Below are 13,845 nucleotides of genomic sequence, written 5' to 3'. Positions count from 1 at the left end.
TTCTGCGGTTTACGCTACAAATGCTTCAACTATAAATATATACAAAGCGAGGAAAGCAGACGATGATAACGTTCCGTTATAAGTCGTTTTAATTTTAAATCGATACGTAACCGAGTTAGTTTTGAAACGCATCGTTTCATCCACTCAACATAATTATCAATTACTATTTTTAATAATATCATGTCACGCAATAATAGATAAATAATGCGTTGATCAACAATAATAATGAATAAATAAATTTAAATAAATTATAATAGTAATTGTAGTGTATGCATTTGTATTATTTTATGGTAAATATCAACAAAAGAGAATGAATCAGTGGTAATCTAATATTAGGTTAATGATAAAAATTTTAAAGTTATAATTTGGGGTCATGTTTTTGAATTTAATAGCTTTGAAAGTTTCTTTAACATTTAAAACAAGAAAATTAACACAGCACAATATTAACAGTTAAATTTGAGATTATATACTGATTCTTAAAAATCTTTTTCAGTGTGATTGAAAAGTCCGAATTTGAATTTTCCTGGATTTACGATTAACCTGATTAAGTAATTCTTGGTTTTATTAGCACACAAAGTTTCGATCTTATTTCTTTTCATTTGAGGTTATGTTTTGTAAATTTTATCGATTTTAATAACTTTAACCCCCGAAAAACTGTCATGTATTGCTGATGAATAAATACTCTGCATAAAAGTGTGATTTTATATAAAATAAGCGATTTAAAATAATTGAATTTTTGAGTAGTCATAGAGGTTAAGTTATAAATCCTTTTTTGGATACAAAAATATTATTTTTAATAGTATTTAACACAATATGTTATATTTAAAGTAATAAGGTAATACCTATACAATAATAAACAATACTACCCCAAATAACAATAAAAAAAACTCGGTTTATGAAAACTACGATATCCATACAAAAATAGATTTTTAACACAAATAACTACAAAAAAAGCTAGCAAACAAAAAAATATACTAGGATTAATTCCATTATCCGTGACAGCTAATTTAAACCTTATTTCGATTAGTTGTGTTCTGATTCTTTCAAAATTCATTATTAATTTTAAACTCTTAAAAAATAATAATTATTTTAAAAATCGTTTTATATGGATAATGGGGGGTTTTCTAAATATATTACAATTTAAGATTTGTGATCCAATATTGTTTTACAATACAAAATCATTTCATTTGTTGTCGTTTCAAACAATCAGAAACATGAATTTCGTAATCGGTATTTTCGACCATTTCTTTGTCGCAAATATTGCATCTTACCATCCTTTTTGACGTTTGATTAGATGCTATTTCAAAAATCACAGGATTTGTCATGCCCAAACCGCAATTTGAAGCGTGAGCCTAAAAAGAATTTAAAAAAATTCATTTCAAAATTTGAGGTTAAGTTAAAATGTCTTACTTCAACTTCATCTGATTTAAAATATTCACTACAAATCGGACACATCATCGTACTTTTAGTTCTACGTTTCTTATTTGTACTATTTGGGGGTAAATTCTGTGAATTTGATGCACTAACAGAAGGAGAAACTTGCAATATTGGTTTTAATGATGATGTGACTGTTTCACTAGCTTCCATTTCTAAAGTTGAGCGTGTTCTTTTTGATATTCCTTTACGCCCACGTATAGGAGGAGGTATCCTTCTTCTTATCACTGGAAATTCCTCTGCATCTACCTCTTTCACTTCTTCTTCTGAATTATCCGATTGAGTGAGCCAAGCTGGGTTTAAATTATATTTTTTTTCCTGGGTATTTGAATTTTTTAATAGTGAATCTGTTACTAATTCTTCCCCTTGTTTTTTCTCATTCAATGGTGGTTTACTTAATGTAGTACTTGATTTGGGTGAATCATTAAAGAATCTTGACCTTTGCATAATTTGCTCATTTGAAAGATTTTGAATTTGTTGAGTTCTGAGTGTTGTAGGTGAACAATTAAAATTTTTATCACGTTTCTCCCGCTTATTTTGATTTATTTTTGGACTAGCATTGCATTCAGAGTAATCTTTTCGTCTTGTATGTCTACCAGATCTGCAATAAAAATTGACATTTTCTTTTTTAGGTTATATTAAATGTCATAAATGACATTAATACTTTTACCTAGAAATGTAAGTTTCTTCAGATGGCTCACCAACATCTTCCATAAATACATCATTTACATTTATAAAGTTGCATGGAATATCTTTTCCAAATGATACGAAAGTTTTTGATTTTTTATGAAATTCGGAAAATATTTTTATTTGTTGCAAATGAAATTCAGATATAATGTTTGCTCTGTCATCTACAGATAAATTTGCATATTCTGGATCATGATATGGTGGTAACTTATAACGCAACGGTCGCGTTTTATGGTGAAATTTATAAACCTTGGATGGTTTACAATTCATTGGATCTAAAATAGCATTTTCTATAACATCTTCCTTGCTGTTATCATCATTTGTATCCATTTTCATCATTTCCCCTGATGTATTTTGATCAGCACTATCATTTTCTACCAACTCAACACTTTCGTTTTGTCTGCATTGATCTTCCTCTTTAGCAGTGTTCTCTGAACATTTAATTGCATTGTAATAGCTCAACATTTCATCTTCATTCATGTTCTCTTCATACATCCCTGCATCTAAATACATTTTTATATAAATAGTTTTCATATAAACATTATTTGTCAAAAATACCTTGCAAAAACTTTTTTAACTCCTCTGTATCCATGGCAGAAGTCATGCTTTTAACGCTTTCTAGTATAGACTTTTTTGACAAGAACAACTATTTCACATTGAAAAACAACACTTTTTGTAGAAACGAGGTTTATTTTCGCGCTTATCCAAAACATTTATAGGTTAGGAGAACGTAGCATTCGAAAACTGTATACATATGAGATGCGCATTGAAAATATATATCTCTTCACGTGGATTGGCTCAAGAAAAAAGTCACGTGATGTATATCTTACATTTAACAATAAAAAAAATTTAATATTATTTTATTTACTATATTTTTAAAATTGATTAATTATTTGCAAATAGAATGAATTATTAAAATAATAATTGTTTAATACTTTTAATATTTTCAACCTAATAATAAGTAAGGTTATGTATATTCTTATAGAATAATCTAAAAACAGTGGAGGCAAATATAATATTCTCCAATCCTTTTTATCAATTCATCGCAGTGGCAGAGCTAGTTTTCCAAATACCTACAGAATAATGTTTTTTGTCAGATCTTTTTCTCTAAATTGGACATATTTGTTACAATAACCTTAAAAAAAGCTCAGGATTGTTCACTGGGGTTGTGTTGCCAATTTTTGAGAAAGGCAAAGGACTATGTAGTCATTGTCTGTATCAAATTTATCAATTACATGGAATTTTGTAATATTTGGCTTATTCCATATTTGGATAACAATTTTGTCATATATTTTTATGGCAATAAGTTATCAATTATTAAAATATTCCAGGTTGCTTTTTATTTTAATTAAAAACATGAAGAAAAAGAAAACATAGCTTATATAACATTTGTTGAGACAACATTTTCACAAGTCAAATAATTTTCTTTTCTTGGAAATACCTCATCCTATCATATCATATCAACAAATATCATACTAACTATAGAAATAATTCTTATTTATCAATGTTTTATTAAGTTAAATTTCAAACAAAAAGAACACAATCCTAATAACTTCTTCCAAACAAAGTGTAATATTTAGGTTTGTTTCCACAAACGGGATGGATACATTTATCATTATCTTTTAGTTGGGCAGGTTGATCCACTGGAATACAAAGGGATTTAGCCCCCATTGATGGTGCTCCAGGATCAGCGTCATCGGTCCTTTAAAAAATTGAATTTATTAATCACTCAAAAAATATATTTATCGTTACCTTGCACTATCAGCTTTAATTCTATCCTCACAATAGGTTTCACCACAAAATGGAGATAAAATTATATTTTTGTTATCCAAATTTGGTGCGAAATCTTTCCATTCAGTTACGATAACTGTATGAGAGGTCAAATCTTTACAAGCTTTCGCGTAAAGATTATGTTGAATGTCGTCTAAGAGTCGTTTAATATCTTTAACAGCGTTATCACGTTTGTAAACAATTTTTTCCCCGGTATCTCTCCTCACAGCAACAAATTCGGCTTTCTGTATATCTTTTGGGCCCAATTCAATGCGAATTGGAACACCCTTTAATTCCCAATGATTAAATTTCCAACCCGGTGAATAATTATTTCTATAATCTCCTTTAACTTTAATTCCAGCCTTTTTAAGATCATCTTCTAACGAAAAACAAGATTTGCGTAATGTTGTTCGATCTTCTTCTGTTAATTTCACCGAAACTCCACATGGAACTATAACAACTGTAACAGCAGCTACACGTGGCGGTAAAACTAAACCTTGATTATCAGCATGTACCATTATCATTACACCAATTGTTCTTGTTGTTATACCCCAAGAATTTTGATAAACATATTGTTTTTCTTGCGTTTCTGCATCTTCATAAACAATTTCAAACATTTTTGAGAAATTTTGACCTAAATGGTGAGATGTTGCACCTTGAATACCTCGCCCACTCGCAGAAACGAAAGCTTCAACTGTGTAAGTATAATCACCACCAGCAAATTTTTCTTTTTCTGTTTTACGACCTTTTACAACCGGTATTGCTAATAAATCAGTGTAAATTTTTGCATAAAGATCTAGAATAAAAAAAATTATGTACAAACTATGTTACATCTAATTTCATTTCTAACCTAAAATCGTTAAAACTTCTTGTTCAGCTTCACTTTTTTGTGCATAAGCAGTATGACCTTCTTGCCATAAAAACTCTCGCGTTCTTAAAAATGGTTGTGGGTGTTTAAATTCCCATCTAACAACATTATTCCATTGATTCAATTTAATCGGTAAATCTCGAAATGATTGAATCCATTTTGCGTAAGATGGATACATAACTGTTTCGGATGTTGGTCTAATAGCGACTGGTTCAGCCATTTCCGAACTTCCGGAACGGGTGACCCAAGCAACTTCCGGTGCGAAATCGGCAATGTGAGTCTTTTCTTTTTCAAGGACGCTCTGCGAGACGAACATTGGGAAGTAACAGTTTTGGACGCCCAATTTTTTAATTTGAGCATCAAACCAATCTTTTATCGCCTCCCAAACTGCAAACGACCATGGCCGGAAAATGTAACAACCGGAAACGTCGTAATATTCGATCATTTCTCCTTTTGTTATTACTTGGGAATACCAATCAGAGAGGTTTTCTTCTTTTTTTGCTTCTAAACCGAGACGAGTCTGCTTTTTAATACCAGTACTATCGTCAATCTAAAAAAAAATTTAGTTTGAGTTTATAATTACAGTAAAACCTCGATATAATGAATTAATATGGGAAAGGGAGGGTCAGTTAAATGAAAATATAAAAATATACAACAATCTAAAGCTGAATAACAATTAAAACTAAATCTACCGTCCTTGATTTATACATCATATAGACAACTCAGAGAATATCCAGAGTTTATCTATGCACATGGTATGGAGTAACATGGGAAATAACCCGAGTTGGGTTCTATTTACAAGTGCTAACATTTATATTTAAATATATTGATGTATCAAATTGATAAAATTAAGAGATTCGAGATTCGTTATATCGAGGTTTTACTCTTTCTCAGAAACTTACAGTAACTTTCTTCATTTCTGTTGTAGCATTACATTTTGCAACAGCTTTAGGTGGATTTGTACTAGTACCCTCTAAAAAGAACAATAAAATAAATAAAATTTAATAAAAATCAAATTTTTATTTTTAATAATATCTTACTAGCTTGCGGAATTACAGCTTTCCATTCTTTTCCGGTTATACTTTTATATTCTTCTTTCAAAGCTAATAAAATTTTTACTTCTGCATCAATAATCGATTTTTCAGCTTTATTCGCTTTTAAATCTCGAACTCTATCGCCTTGGGTCGCAATTCGGCTTAAAAGGTCTTCGTTTTCATTGGTTTTTAGATTAACTTCTATAGCAGAATAGGAAGTGCCAGTATCCAATCCTTTAGAAGGTTCCATTCCTGGTTTCCAATCTTTTCCGGATACCGTTTTAAACTGTTCCTTTAATCCCAACAATGTCTTAACTTCTCCATCGATAATAGATTTATCAGATTTCTTCGATTTTAACTCGCGAATTTTATTACCTTGATCTTTAATTTTTCCTAAAAGTTTATCTTCTTCTAAGCTAACGTTTGACGGCGTAGCCATAGGTAAATTTGATGATGTTTTTGAACCATTTTCCGGTTTCCAATCTTTTCCAGTTAAGGCTTTATATTCCGATTTAAGGTGCAATAAAGTTTTAACCTCAGTATCGATTTCGGTTTTACTGACTTTTTTTGATTTTAAATCTCGAACTTTATCTCCTTGATCTTTTATTTTTACCAAAAGTTTATCCTCTTCTAAGCTAGCATTTGAGGGCGTAGCTAAAGGCAAATTTGATATTTTTGGATTATTTTCCGGTTTCCAATCGTTTCCTGTTAAGGCTTTATACTCGGATTTAAGGTGCAATAAAGTTTTAACTTCAGTATCGATTTCTGTTTTACTAGCTTTTTTTGATTTCAAATCTCGAACTTTATCACCTTGATCTTTTATTTTTATGAATAAAGACGATTCAGTAACAGAACTAGATGATGGAGTACTTATTGGTACAACTAAAAATTAAAAAAAACGAAAATAACGATTTAATTTTTAGTTTATAATTGACAATCCTTGAATGATTGTCACTTTACTTACTTGATTCCGAACAATCTTCAGGTTTCCAATCTCTTCCAGTTAACAATTTAAAATCAGCTTTTAATGCCAATAATTTTGTTACTTCCTCGTTAATTGTAGATTTATCTGCTTTTTTAGCTTTTATATCACGAATTTTATCGCCTTGCTCTTTAATTTTTACCAATAAAGCATTTATTTCTATGCTAGCATTTGATGGGGTCGATAAAGGTAAAACTAAAAATTCTCTCATAAATATTATTTTTCTGGAAAACACTACAACTAACCTGTTTTTGAAGAAACTCCCGGAGGTGGTTTCCAATCTTTTCCCGTTAATGTTTTATAATCGGATTTTAACGCTAATAAAGTTTTAATTTCACAATCAATAGCTTTTTTATCGGCATTTTTCGATTTTAAACCGCGAACTATTTCACCTTGCGAAACAATTTGTTCAAGTAGCGAAGTTTCATCGCCACTTGATGATGTTGAACTTGCTATAACGGAAGATGTTGACACTAAAAAGAACTGTATTAATAAGGTTTTTAACTATTTTGATAAAATTTACTTTGATGTATACAATTAATTTTGAAAGATTAAAATCAATTTGACACTTATCAAAAATGACAAGAATAATAATTTAACTGAGTAGGTAAAATAGTATTCTTTATTTAAAAGAATTTATTTTTAATCCAGATACTTACTATCTATTGGTGGACTGGCTACAGCTCCAGGTTTCCAATCTTTACCAGTTAACTTTTTATATTCACCCTTTAAACTCAGCAATAACTTCACTTCTTCATCAATAATCGCTTTTCCAATTTTCGTAGTTTTTAATTCGCGCACTTTATCACCTTGAGCACCGATTTTTTCCAATAAAACGCTTTCATTTGATATTACAGATACTTCTTTAGTAATATTCGCCTAGAAATTATAAGATGTGAAAGTTACTTTCACAAAATGACCTAATAAAAAATTTAACTAAAGAAATTTATCTAAAAATTACCTTAGGTACAATTTTTTCAGACGATTTTTTATTGATAGGAGCTGTAAGATTTGCTTCTTTTGTATGACCATCAGGAATATTAAAAAGAATTATTGGTTGTTCTTTACATGTTATTAAATCAGCTGGTTCGTACGGAACATCAACAATGAAAAAACCGCGACGCTGCAATTGGATTATATCACCTTTCTTTAATTTTTTTAGTTCTGGGTCTCCTAACATTTCAGTCTCAACCTACAAAAAATTAAAAATGTCAAAAACATAAATTTTAAGTAAAAAAATCTCACCCTTGTTGTATGCCCAACATATTGTTTAAAATCTTCATCTTTTCCTAATAAAGCCTTACTAATAATATGATCAAAATAAACACAATATGTTGGTGTAAATGGAGCTGAACTAGTTTCAGCTAACCATGTAAGTTTTAAAGTTTTTTTATAATCTTTATTTTCTAAGTTTGGTTCTGCATCAACTGATGTTATCTTATCACCATCCCTATAATAAATTTAAGCCTCTATATAAAAATTTGAAAAAAAAAAACTTTCTTTACCTATTAATCTTTTTAATCATTAAATTGCCCCAATTAATAAACGTTGTATTTTCACCTTCCTTTAAACATTCCGCATCAACGGTATCAATTAAAATGCGAGGACCTAACCAAGTATCTTTTAATCCAATTTCAGTATTCTTAGGATGTTTCGCCACTGCAACTTTTTCTGATTTAACATTTTTAACGTTAACCACGACATTATTAGAACTATCCACAGCTGTAAATCTAGGCGCAATCGGATCAATAACTTTTTTATTAAACGCCCAGATTTTGTCCCATTCCATAAACACAACAGATCGACTTGAACCTTGGGCTATGATAAATTGTTTTAAACCTTCAACGGTCATACCTCGACGTAAAACACCACGAACAGTTGGAAATCTTGGATCATCCCTAAAAAAATTTTTTTTAATAGGTCTTTAAATTTATACAGTACGAATTCAATGATGCACCACAATCAAATATTGGTTAATTAGTTTTTACGTTGTTCATAATGAGAGTTATACCTCTATACAGGTTTATGCAGTGAAGATGCGAAAAAATGTTCTTCACCAAAATTGTTGCAAATTCAATTGCAAAGTAGTTTTATTTGAAATATTTTTTGATATCAACAATAATTATTGATATAACCTCAAAAATTTTCTTTTTATAGCAATGTGCAGGGCCACTTGGTGGAGATATCAAAACGATTTATTAAGAGGATTGTTTTTAAATGTTATTTTAAATTTATATTGTAGAAAACATTTTTTGATAAAAACAATATTTATGGATTATAGGAATATACTAGGGTACATAAATGTATTTATTGAAATGCATTATTATGAAGCTCATTTGTAATTGATTAAGCCAAATATACCTTATACAAAGTTGAATAGTTCAGGAATTATTAAAATTTTTTGGTTTTTGTACATTTTCAGTATACAGTACAAATATTGGAATTTAGAGTTTAATTATAGTTTCTTTGGCATCACATTGACTTCTCTGGATAGACTACATTTTAATACACATTTTAAGTTGAAAAATGTTTAAAATATTTTTCATGAGTTAAGTTAAATTTTATACAAAATAATTTTTTATGAGCATCTATTTCAAAATTTCGGATTTATGTTTTGATTTATAACAATATCTCGAATTGTTTCCAAAAAAGACATGGTGTCTTTGACAGGGACATAATAATATGTCTTACCATCCATCCACAATTTTTTCTTGTACAAACCACGCCAATTTTCGTTTACTCAACACAGTATTTGTCATTGAAAGGCGACTATATTCCCATATGTACGGTTTTCTTAAGCCTAAAGCTTCAATAAACCAATAAAATTGAGCGTCCCGATCATGATATTCCATAGTTCTTAATGTATGTGTAACACCTTCAATTGCATCAACAATTGGACATGCAAAATCGTATGTTGGATAAACTCTGAAATAAAAAAATTAAAATTTGAAAAAAATTACTTTAGATTTAATATAGAATATTTAAAAATTTACTTGTATTTATCTCCAGTTCTTGGATGGGGTTCATTTTTGCATCGATAAATTGTTGGATCTCTCATGCAACCATTTGGTGATTGCATATCTATTTTAGCTCTAACACAACATTTTTGGCCCTGTGTTGACCCTTTAACCATTTCCTGCCACATTGATAAATTCTTTTCATAACCTAAAAAAAAATGTCAACCCCCTTTTTGTGCATAAAAATAAAACATACTATTATTTCTATTAACAGAATCAACTCTTTGTTCTCTTTCCATTTTCATTTGTTCCGGTTCAGTATCATCACAGTATGCTTTCCCATCTTTTAACAATTTCTCACAATACCCCAACATAATGTCGAAATACTGAGAGGTATGAGTAAACAGGTCTGGTTTAATCTCAAGCATTTCAACATCTTCTAAGATTACTTTTTCAAATTCAACTTCTTCTTTAGCTGGATTGGTATCATCAAAACGCATAATAAATTTACCTTGGAAAGCTTGCTGATAATATTGATTTAGTAAAGCTGCTTTAGCATGTCCAATGTGTAAATATCTATTAAAAAAATTATTTCATATTTAAAAATTTTTTATTAAGTTGTTATCTAACCCTGAAGCTTCTGGTGGGAATCTAACCACAACTTTCCCCATTTCAGCTCCTGGAAGATCAACGAACTTTCCTTCTTGTGGTCGACCACCTGCATTATTTTCAGGAGATTGTCTACTTGTTGAAAGTGATGCTTGAACATCACCCGGAAGTGACAACAATGATGAAATAACCCATTCTTGGGATGCAATGAAATTAAACCATCTTAGAACATGTTCCGGGCAATTCTTTGTATCTTTTAAAAGTTGCCATTCTTTGTTTGCATATAATGTTGCAAATACAGCACAATCTGCTATTGTAAATCTTTTTCCAACAATGAATGTTTTTGGTGACAATGACTTATTTAAATAAACAATAGATTTATTGAAATCACTACTTGTAGATAAAGGTCCAGCAGCGAAAGTTAACCAATGATCAGTTAAACTCCTTTCCCAAGCATCTATTCCATACAATTTTTCCATGGCACTTTTACGACTTATACCTCTCAAAACGTCATTGTTACTTATACAGGTTATCTTTTCTTTGTCGTCTTCAAGACACATTTCATCGCCCCAAATAATTTCGATGTTAACTTTTGAATCTATTTTAAGGTATTCAATCGCTAATAATCCGCCTGTCAAAAAAGCATATGTTAAATTTACGGTAAATTAATGAAATTATGAATCATTACCTATAGGAGGATTTGTTTTATTGCAAAATAATTTCATGGCGTCTAATAGTGGGGTTTATACCCGGTAATTGTGTTATGGTATGGTCAAATATGATGAAATTTTTGATGGGATGGTGTTACACGACACGCCACAATGACACCTATCAAAAAATTGAGGTTAGATTTGTTACCAACTTAAAAAATAAATTAACTTTTTTAGGTTAGTTTTAAGCTTTTTAATAGAATTATTTATTAAATTATAATAAAAAGAAGTAAAAGAGGAAATGATAACAATAATAATTATAAATTATTTAATACTGACAAGTGACATAAATTTGACCACCTATTTCATTTAATTTAATAAATGCAAAATAATTATAAAATTGTTTATAGATGATAAATTATTAAAATCACATCATACCAAGATTCTTCAAGTGCAATAAATTACAGAATAACCTAGAAATGTTCTTTATATGAAAAATGTAATACATAAACATGAGAAATTTTATGGTTAGTGATGCTTTTGCCGGTGCTTTAATTTTTGGGGGATCAGTATGCTATTCAATTTATTGTGTTTATAAAGTTAGCACAGGTAAGATTTATTTACTTATTTTTCAATTATTAATTATTTGTGTTCATTTTTAGTTGTTAATTCAATATCAATTCCGAATAGTGAATTCTATTTTAATGACGGCTGGAGTATTTTGAAAAGAAAACGTGATATTGTTGATGAAGAATGGGAAAACGGAAAAAGTTTATATGTTTCCCTAGCCCCTTGGTTATTATTTCAGTCAATAATTTCAGTATTATTCCACCATAAAAGTTATCTTAATTATTTATATATGTTTCAAATCATTTGTAGTGCTTTATACATAATTATCAATTTAAACTTACTTTCTTTCATATTAATTATATTACAGCCAATTACATTTCAACTTTTAATTATTACCATAAAGTTTAAAAAGAGAGTTATTTGGGTTTGCTCTTTAATAAATATTATGATTTTTTTTAATATCAATATTAAAGTAGTATATAATTTTTTTCATCAGCTACAACTTACTGATAATCAAGTTGATTTATTATACATTGCTTTGTATTGGATTAATATACGATGTGTGTGTTATTATATTGATTATACGGAAAACCCATGGAAGTGTAATATCACACAATCACTTTCTTATTGTTTATATTTACCATTATTATTTCTTGGGCCCTTCATTCAATATAAAGATTTTAAAAAGTGTCGTGAGTTTAATAACGATCCTTTAAAATTACGTTTATTATTATTTATGAAAAATTTAATTCGATTTATTTTTTGGTGGATTTTTACTGATATTTCTTTACATTATATTTATGTAAATTTTTTTCCATTCTTCCCCGAGGTAATATAAAAAGTTTTTAATTAAAATTTTAATCATTTCTTTTAATTTTTAGTTAGTAAAAACGTTTGATTCTGTTACTTTATATGGTTTTGGATATAGTATGGGTCAATTTTTTCATTTAAAATACGTTGTTTTATATGGTTTGAGTACTACTTTTGCTCAATTTGATGGTATACCAACACCAAATATTCCTAAATGTATTGGACGAATACATTTGTATTCAGATATGTGGAAATATTTTGATAATGGATTGTATCAATTCTTATTAAAGTGTTTATTTATTATTATTTCTTAACCATATAATTCTTATTAATATTTTTAGGTATATTTATATTCCTGTAAAGAACTTCACATCATCACCATATGTTTCAAATATTATCTGTTTCTTATTTATTTTTGTATGGCATGGTTTTATGAGGATGGATATTTTTGTTTGGGTTACCTTGAATTGTCTTGGTGTTATGATAGAACGCTTCTTCAAAAATATTGGTTTACAAAATTATTTTAATATTTTTTGGGAGCGACATTTGAGTTGTATGATCAATGCACCTCTTCTGATGATGTCTGCTATTTCAAATTTTTATTTCTTTGGGGGCACAACAATTGGAAATATTTTTGTATATCGCGTTATTGAAGGTATATTATCTGATTGTGTTATTTAAAATATTGAATTATATTTAACTTTTTTTTTAGATAAACTTTCATCTACATTTATTTTGTTGTTTACTTTATATAGTTGTGGACTATTTTCGATTTATGTTAAACAAAAAGAGATTGGAAATAAAAAGTTATCGAATAAAACATCTTAAGAAACCAACATGTGTAGATTTATATTGTGTGTGTTAAAATAATTTATTTATCTCAAGTGGGTACAGAAACAGGTCGACCCTAATAATACTATACCACAAACAACCAGTTGTATACAAGTTAAATTACAGTTCACAATAATAATAATGAATTAATAATATTGCAGCAAAGAGCAATTTTTTAAATGTGTAGAAAGAATGTTGAAACAGATCTATGTTAACACGATTTGTGGATCTTGCCATCCTCAATAAAGGAGAGTTTTGACAGGCATTGTTTCTAGGAGTAGGTGTTATAAATAGAAAGTCAAAGCGAAGTAATCTTGGACACCTATAGAACCAACAAGCATTGGAGAATCGCATTTGTTGTTCAAAAGTTCATAAAAATATAACATATCCCATAATAAATCCTAACATACGCCAGAATCATCAAATGTAACTTCTGCAACTTCTCACCGTCTGCGCTATAATTGTAGTGAATTGTGTTGACCCTAATAGAGAAGGAAATAATATTACACTTTGATAAGTTTACTGAAAGGCGATTATTTAAGCAAAAAGCATGAAGATTATTTAAATCAGATTGCAATCTAGAATAATCAAGAGGTGAGGAGATACAGAAAAAGAGTTACATCTGCACTCTTCTTAGATTTAG

The 13,845-nt window shown here is 29.1% G+C and overlaps 3 protein-coding genes across 4 annotated transcripts; 1 reads left to right on the top strand and 2 right to left on the bottom strand.

Annotated features, from left to right (window-relative positions):
* Positions 1–35: 35 nt before the first annotated feature.
* On the bottom strand, positions 36–2,884 carry LOC111424568 (formin-D-like). The gene is made up of 4 exons (XM_023058152.2): positions 2,680–2,884; positions 2,105–2,624; positions 1,411–2,035; positions 36–1,352 (listed from the first exon to the last, which is right to left on the bottom strand). Exons 1-4 carry the CDS (start codon positions 2,723–2,725, stop codon positions 1,179–1,181), a joined length of 1,365 nt encoding a protein of 454 aa, XP_022913920.2. The 5' UTR covers positions 2,726–2,884; the 3' UTR covers positions 36–1,178.
* Positions 2,885–3,612: 728 nt separating this feature from the next.
* LOC111424512 (Glutamyl-prolyl-tRNA synthetase) lies at positions 3,613–11,120 on the bottom strand. The gene is made up of 16 exons (XM_023058064.2): positions 11,030–11,120; positions 10,363–10,972; positions 9,989–10,308; positions 9,769–9,940; positions 9,467–9,700; positions 8,281–8,673; positions 8,021–8,225; positions 7,737–7,967; positions 7,435–7,654; positions 7,021–7,248; positions 6,758–6,970; positions 5,800–6,675; positions 5,662–5,732; positions 4,742–5,309; positions 3,874–4,687; positions 3,613–3,823 (listed from the first exon to the last, which is right to left on the bottom strand). The coding sequence occupies exons 1-16, from the start codon at positions 11,064–11,066 to the stop codon at positions 3,667–3,669; spliced, it is 5,349 nt and encodes a 1,782-aa protein (XP_022913832.2). The 5' UTR covers positions 11,067–11,120; the 3' UTR covers positions 3,613–3,666.
* Positions 11,096–13,207, top strand: LOC111424514 (protein-cysteine N-palmitoyltransferase Rasp). Of its 2 annotated transcripts, none has more exons than XM_023058067.2 (6): positions 11,096–11,185; positions 11,402–11,600; positions 11,654–12,390; positions 12,443–12,660; positions 12,713–13,026; positions 13,084–13,207. In XM_023058067.2, the coding sequence occupies exons 2-6, from the start codon at positions 11,504–11,506 to the stop codon at positions 13,197–13,199; spliced, it is 1,482 nt and encodes a 493-aa protein (XP_022913835.2). In that variant the 5' UTR covers positions 11,096–11,185; positions 11,402–11,503; the 3' UTR covers positions 13,200–13,207. The 2 variants fall into 2 exon arrangements, with proteins under 2 accessions (XP_022913835.2, XP_071054341.1); XM_071198240.1 differs by lacking the exon at positions 11,096–11,185 and adding an exon at positions 11,195–11,228.
* The last annotated feature ends 638 nt before the right edge of the window (positions 13,208–13,845 follow it).

Source organism: Onthophagus taurus, chromosome 7 (assembly GCF_036711975.1).
Source record: "Onthophagus taurus isolate NC chromosome 7, IU_Otau_3.0, whole genome shotgun sequence".
Taxonomy (NCBI): domain Eukaryota; kingdom Metazoa; phylum Arthropoda; class Insecta; order Coleoptera; family Scarabaeidae; genus Onthophagus; species Onthophagus taurus.
The sequence above is the reverse complement of the archived record's forward strand: the minus strand, read 5'-3'. Positions and strand labels throughout refer to the sequence as shown.